The sequence below is a fragment of the Anneissia japonica genome, unplaced genomic scaffold, assembly GCF_011630105.1.
Source record: "Anneissia japonica isolate Jap-2015-1 unplaced genomic scaffold, ASM1163010v1 scaffold27830_len515607_cov181, whole genome shotgun sequence".
In the NCBI taxonomy this organism is placed as follows: Eukaryota; Metazoa; Echinodermata; class Crinoidea; order Comatulida; family Comatulidae; genus Anneissia; species Anneissia japonica.
The window spans coordinates 143513-151289 of record NW_022732997.1 but is presented as its reverse complement, the minus strand read 5'-3'; the positions used below and the strand labels follow the sequence as shown (position 1 = coordinate 151289).

The window sequence follows — 7777 nt, the reverse complement described above, 5'->3', positions numbered from 1 at the left end:
ATATATATATATATATATATATATATATCAGGCCTCGAATTTAACTGTGGCCATTGCCAACGGTGCCCTCCCAGTTGGCCTTGGTGCCCCTGAAAAATGAAGCACGACGACGGCCACTACTTGCCTGCCCTTTTGAAGCCTTGGCCTCGGTGCCCTCACGATGCTTAATATAGATCGTTTGACATGTAAAATAAATCTAAGTAAGAACGTTTAAATCTTGAAAGAAAACACGAAAGCCAAAAACTTACGTCGTCTAAGCTAGCCTAAGCCAGGTTGCAGTGACGGAACAGAACATGAGAGAATTTCCATGTGTGTTGTTGATACGAACTGTTTTTGCGGTTACCGTTGTGTGCGCATGCATCTTACTCTAGCGGTTGTTGCAATATAAACATGGGCTCATTCCACTGGTTCATTTCGTTGGAACGAATTTTCGTTGAGTATTATTTCATTCGACTGGTTCGTTAAATAGACTTCGTTGACAATGAAAATTGATGTAAACCAGAGTGCGTTAATCATCGTTAAGTTACCCACGTGACCAAAGAGAAATATGGCCGATTGGTGATTTTTTATTAACAACATTTGCGTTAATATAACTTAGATTAAATTTCATAAAATGAACATTATAATATTTACCCACATGGAGTCAAAAAATTATTGTGGGCAAACAGAATAAAAAAAAACTGGATGAAAATATTTTTTTTAACGAAAAACCCATACTACTGAGTCTGTTGAAGCAATCTTGATTACACAATGTGTATCGCGGTAACTATACAGCCATTTTGTTTTGTCGAGTATTACAAGTTTTCTATTCGACTGGTCGTCTTTGTTGTGTAGGATGTTACCGCTGCGTCGCAGGTGGGCGTGGTTTAACGAAGAACGACCAGTCGAATACGGCCTTTGTATAGTTGTACACATGTGCTTGCTACACAACTTTGGGCGATCTTACGTCATCGCAGCTTTCGCGGGCAGTTTAGAGTTGTGGCTTCCTCTCCGATGACGACGGACTGAGCAACAGCACAAAGATATCAAACTTCTTGAAATTTGACTGTTTTGTACGATCGCCGACCGCCGCAGTATATTCCAACATTGAATCGATAATTAATAGAATACTCTAAACGAAGTCATATTACCATTGACAACTATGGCTTGGCTAGGCCTAGCTTGGCTTGGCCTAGGCCTAGCTTGCCTAGCCTGGCTACCGACGAAGCAAGGCACTCGCGAGAAATTAGTACTGAGGCTAAATCAAATTTTGCCTTGGGTGCCCTTTTATACTTGAAAGTTTGGTGCCTTTCCATTTGGCCTTGGTGCCTTTCAAAATCATGTCATACTTAAGGCCATTTGGCCTTGCCCATAAAATCCCCAATTTCGAGGCCTGATATATATATATATATACTACATAAATACAAGAAACAGAAAAGAAAAGAAAAACAAATGGGTAAATTAAATCAGCATCACCAACTGGACACATTAACAAATAAAAAGAACACAACACCAAACTCTGTGTAATTGTCATTTGTTACTTAAATGACTAAACAGACTCAGTATTAGCAGCTTACCTAATCAAGTAAGCTTCCCATGTAAACATCATTCTAACTACAAAAGTGTGTGATACTATATAATCAATTCACAGCACCATTAAAATTCACTTTGGTATTTTTTACCAGATACCCGTAAAACCACATGGGTGCCAAGCGCCATAACCCAAACTACTGTTAAACTTAATGAGGCGGATCGTGCCCACAGGAATGCTAATATTGGAGCGCAAATGCCTCTATCTTGCCTACGCTGCAAAAAAGGTCATTTAATGTACACATTCTAATTTTGTCTTCGTATTAAATTTTCAATATCTGTATATTTGACAATGAAGAAGATATTCACTTAGGATAAGAATAATTTTAAAATCATTGCTGTTCATTTGACAAAATTTATATTTATATTTTTTCGTAAATTCATTATAGGTATGGCAAAAAAGATGGATAGTTTTCAGAAAAGCCTCGAGCACTGGACCAAAGAGACTAGAGAAGTTCATGGATGAACGCTGTGCAAATCACCGTGGTTACCACAAGATCATCATATTAGATCATGTGATCAGGGTCGCACGGCTTGCATCAAACGTGAAGAAACATGGCGTTATAATCACATTCAGTGATAACTCGTCCAGACAGTTTGCGTGTGATTCAGGTATATAAATTAGAATTGATTGCTTCTTATTAATTGCTTTTAATAGATATTTGTGCATCATTCATTTATTATATTTAACAGTTCACTTGTGCTCTGTCGTACGATGGAGAATTGATGTAATCACCAGGTACTTTGCTTTCGTGTCTCACAAAAATATCTAGCACCGGTAATTTCCTGACGTATCAATGTCAGGTGATTTTATAACATTGAATTAAAAAGCATGTTCTCTACTTGAGGCTTATAGTGAGACACAACTGAAATGTCATCGTGCATGAAAATGCCAATTTAGTTTGTTTTGTGCTGTAAACATAATTCAAGGCAAAAATAACGTTAAATTAGAACAGACTTTGAAAACATTTAAACATGCTAATATGTCAAGTAGATGTGATACATTTAGCATAGTACAGTTTTTGTTTTTTTGCTTGAATTCTGATCCACACATGTTTTATTAAAAGATATAATATTTATTTTGTTTCAGTTTTTAAAATCTTTTTATTTGTATATAGGATTCATGTTGTGTGTGTGACATTTATCTAGCTTTGATTCATGTCTACCAGCATATAAAATTCATAATAAAAAATTCCAACAAATCAACGGGATTGAAACTGTATAATAGTTGATGTGTACAGGGGTTGTTCAATCTGTATAAAAAAAAAGAAATGATTTGCATAGATATTAATCATATTTAAATAAAAATCAGTTGTACTGTAATCATATGACTATTGGTTGGTGGTCACTGGAGAGTGTAATTAAAAGCCTATATAATCCAGCTTAGAGGAGTTTACCACAATGGGCCTATGCATATCTGCGCACATCTCAGCAAAGTACCATTAGCAGCGGTGATAGATGATGATGCGAGTGCAGTAGGTTGAGGGCTTTGTACGCCGTCCTCCTGAGGATTAAGATTGAGAAACATAACAAGCCATGTGGATTAGTATTGATTGATTAGGATTATCTCGAGGTTAATGACTTGTGACTCACTAATCCATCTCTTAGTCATGTGGTCGTTATTTAAACATGTATGATTTCAATCATTTGCTTGATGAAACTTACATGAATGCATTTTTTTACATCTACTGTATACGCATTTATGTAAAACAATAAAATCATGTGTACCTTCAGAGGTCGATCTAGGATTTAAAAATGGGAGGGATGACTAGTTAGTTTGAAAAGGTTGTTTAGATGCTGGTTTCAGAATTTTTTTTTTTTTAGAGGAATTCAAATTTCAGCTTTTTCTCTGTTAGACCTACAGTATATAAAAAAAATGTGATGATGATGGTAATGGTTACATTGGCAGCAGCATTGATTGAGTAATAGTAGGGACCTAAATTTGAAAAGTCCATGGCTCGTAAATTTGAGTGGACATATTCCCATAAATCGTTTTGTAGATTATTTGGTAAAAAGTAAGCCAATAGACACTACTATTTCATTCGTTCATTTCACCTTTTATTTTGAAAAATAAATTGGACAGGCTTTTTCTAACAACACTGGCTAACATAAATACAATTTGTATGAAAATGTCACAGTTTTCACAAATCAATTTAATACTGATAAATGTAATTAGCATGTACAGTAAAGTGATACTTCACAAACTAAGTTCATTCATACATAGGCCTACTTGTGCAATATGGAATATCTCATTTATCATTTGAACCATTTTTCGAGAAACACTTGCAACACAAGAGAGTGAGAGAGAGAGGTAGTCATAGTATAATAACAACAATACAATAAAATATCTATTGAAATATAATTTTTAACATTTTAATTCTATTTATAGAATATTTATATTTATTTTATATATATTTTATTTATATATAATTTTTAATATCATTTCGTAGTTTATGCATTAACCACAATTGGAGTTTTTGTTTTTTGAAAATATGTATATTTACTTCATTACTATTATTAGGTCAAAAGATAGCCACACAATTATTACCTCCAATCATATTTAATAGACTTTAGATTGAATAATTGCATATTATTTCTTTTTCTCCATTATAAAACAATATGAATTACTCAATTAACATGAAAACACATTCTTTTTTTTTTTTTTTGCTTTATTAACATATGAATACATTTCTTTGGTCTCTTGTAGTTTTATCTCCCATTATGTTGAAACGTCTTTTCCATTCTGTTAAAACAATACGTGATGGCTCATGATCTAGCAAAACAAGAACAGAATTCTTGAACGATTTAGGGCATAACATCGATACGTGAATCTCTTACGTGAGAGTGAGTGAAATACGTTGATAGCTATGAATGCACTCAATCACAAATCAATACGCCTCAGGAATTTTTTTCTATCATACACAAAATATAGAGCAATTGCTTATTGCGTTGACATCATACACACTATTATTTACCATCTCTTAATTGGACTGGTGGTAATGTTAAACCCCATCCCACGGCATCAAAATTAGTGAGTTTGCGTCTTGCATCAATGTAAGCTAGACTGAACTGCAGATTTTTTTTAAATGGTTTTAATGGTTTTGTTTTATTGTTTGTTACACTGACTTGGTATAATTGTATGTTAGATTGATTGAAATTTTATAACTGGTAGTTGCAACAGTATTTCACATATATGTGGGCAAATTTTGATCTAGATATGAAAAAGTAGAATGTTGTAGATATTGGAGTTCAATAGTCGAAGGGTAATATTTAAAAAAAACTACTTAAAAAGATATTATACCAAGCACTATTGCATACCTCTTTTATTGTTATTGAAATTGGCATTTTTCTTTTTTTATGAAAAGAGGATGTTTTTTTCTGCTAGTTGTCATGAAATACTGCATGATTATCGAAATGGACAGATAAAAAAAAATCAATATGCTTAAAATTATGACCAACATTAGGCAGATGAATCATTTTTCCCATTTAGTTGGCCCCTGGTATTTACTCCTTCCATGATTGACACATTGTGTCATTTTCATCAAATTTTCCATTATAGGCAAAATATCATGCATTAAAAATTATTTACATTTTACTGAATATACAATGATGGAACATTGGTCAGGTTAGGTGATAATGATATTGAGGGCAGTGTTCATTCAGTGACCATCTCCCACAAAATACAGAGACTTGCTTGATTGCTGTCAAGAATGCGGGAATGATGACAGTGAGATTGAGGGCAGTATTTATATGTGGCATAGACAAGCCAAACCAGTCACTTGTCGCAAAAATCGATTTTGAGTTATTAATACAATGTGAAGAGTAAAATAAGAGCTATAAAATGGTAAAAAAATCATTCAAATTCGACATTTAATTTTGAAGTTACAAGCATTTAAGCATACCGCTGTTTAAAGAACAATATATGAGAAATCAGCCTTCAAACTTTATGATTTCAGGCATTTCTCATGCAGAAACTATCATAAAATCATTAAAAAGTGTTGTTTTAACATCGAAATTGGGAAAAATAACAGCCCAGCATGATGTATAGATACATAAACCTTAGTTTAGTGTAATAAAATAAATTTTTAAAAATTTTACAGTTTACCATGTTTTTGCTATTTTCTCTGAAACACAATTGGCGACGAGTGACTGGTTTGGCTTGTCTTTGCCACATATTTGGATATCCCCCCCTCAAATTTTCCCCTTATTGTGCCCAGTTAAGTAGGTCTAATTCTTGAATTCGATTGATGTATCAGGTTATATTAGTATTATGAAGCTGTCTGACAGTGGTCCGTGGACCGTAGGCCTTGACCATGGCCGTGTCTAATGGTGACTATTTTCATTGGTTGTTCATTGAACTAGAAGGGATTAAGATGTTGGATTGATGGCTGTATAAATGATTATGTTCCAATTCCTTTTTCAGACTAAGAACAAAGATGAATCGCGACAATTCTGATGTCTATAGTGTAATTTATGATGTGTGTAGAAACAAGTGAGCTTTATCATAATCCCATTATCATTAAAAATTGAGAAATAATTGACTAAAATGTAAATGCTAAAATCCTTTTCTAGATCTCATACCTCATTTATTTAATGCTGTAAAAATATAATTTTATTTGAACAAGTACATGAGTATTAAAAATCCCAGAATTTTAACTTTCTCTTTTTTACTGTAAACTTGTATTCTTGCCTATTTTATTGTAATGTGTATTTGAACTTATTTTAATGGAATTTGTGCAATATAAATTAATAAATTACTGTAATAAATTAGTTTTTACAACATGGTTGTAAGTCATATCCACACTATCAAATTTTATCTGACAAAAACATAACATGCCTAAATATGGTAATGATTTCATCATATCATCACCATATATAGGCATATCATGACTACATATGGGCATACAACAGTATAGTGTCAACAAAGCTTTAGTGGTGTTTGATTCTTTTACGTTTTTTTAATTTTCTTATTCATTTTTTAAAAATTATTTTTGGCTACACTTTTTAAAAGTAAATTGTATTCTGGTTTTTATGAAAGGCAATATACAAATGTAGTAATGCATAATGATTTTTCATAGTGTCTTGAAAAATGATTTCAGCTGCTACATTGATTTTTATGTCGAAGAAAATTAAATTTCATGTTATCTCAATTAAACTCTCAGTTACCATCATCATTAATATCTTCATGATGACAATCATCTTTTCATTCTTTAGGTATATTTTTTTATTTCATCTTGGCCATACAGTTTTTAAATCTCTCACAATATAGAAATATAATTACAATATGAAATAATATTTAGATGTTTTTGTTTTGGTTCATGGAATTCTATAGGAGTGATGTTTTTTTATAATATAAAATAAAATAAGACAGCCAAAAAAATAAATAATGATAGCAAAGTTTGTATATTAATCCAAAAAAATACTGCATCGGAAACACAGTTTAACACTAAATGTAAGTTTGACATTCTATGAAGAGATACATTATATTAATATTTATTATGATAAAACTGTTTCTTACTAGTAACATATTTCTTCTCACTATGTCATCATCTCCATGACATTATGACAATAATCATTAGTTCAATTCTATTATGACATCATCGTTCTCAGTACCTCCATCAGTATTATTCTTGTAAATAGTTAAAGGTAACTCTAATGCTATCTAATGGAGTAACATGTGACAAGGTGTAGAGAAAGATAAATTACTGGAATTATGTTATTGAGTCACAGGCTATCACTAAAGTTACTGAATTTAAACATCTTGGTATGTATCTTAATTGTAAGTTATCCTCGTACTCAATTTAATCAGGTCATAAAAGAAGAAAACCATGTTGAAAAGCTCTTATTTAATGCTAGATGTTATGGGATAAATGTATCCAACATCAATAGTGTTAGTTAGTTGATACTATTTCTGTGTTGGAAAATCTTCATTCTGAGTGTTGGTGTGTTGTAGGTTCGTTCATTGGTTCAAGGTACATGAGCTTAAAGTGCCTCTGCCACCTATTCTGACAATTTTTATAAACTACAGCGTGTTTATATTTATAAATATATTATAAACACAAGTGTTGGTTATATATTACGAATAAAATTGATTTTGTACGAAAAAAATGAGTTTAAAGTTTCATTTTTGAAAGACCTTAGAAACAAAGAGGTCACTCAATGACGTCATTGGTGACCGACTTTGCCAAACTTCATCCAAGCGCGAAAT

General features: G+C 32.3%; 1 protein-coding gene across 7 annotated transcripts in view; it reads left to right on the top strand.

The window, feature by feature from the left end:
• The window catches only part of LOC117115936 (docking protein 5-like), a 70822-nt gene that overhangs the window by 45685 nt on the left and 17360 nt on the right, over positions 1-7777 (top strand). For all 7 annotated transcript variants that reach the window (XM_033259827.1, XM_033259823.1, XM_033259825.1 and 4 more), the window contains exon 3: positions 1959-2181. In XM_033259827.1, the coding sequence (XP_033115718.1) occupies positions 1959-2181 (223 nt within the window). The remainder of the gene's footprint in view (positions 1-1958; positions 2182-7777) is intronic.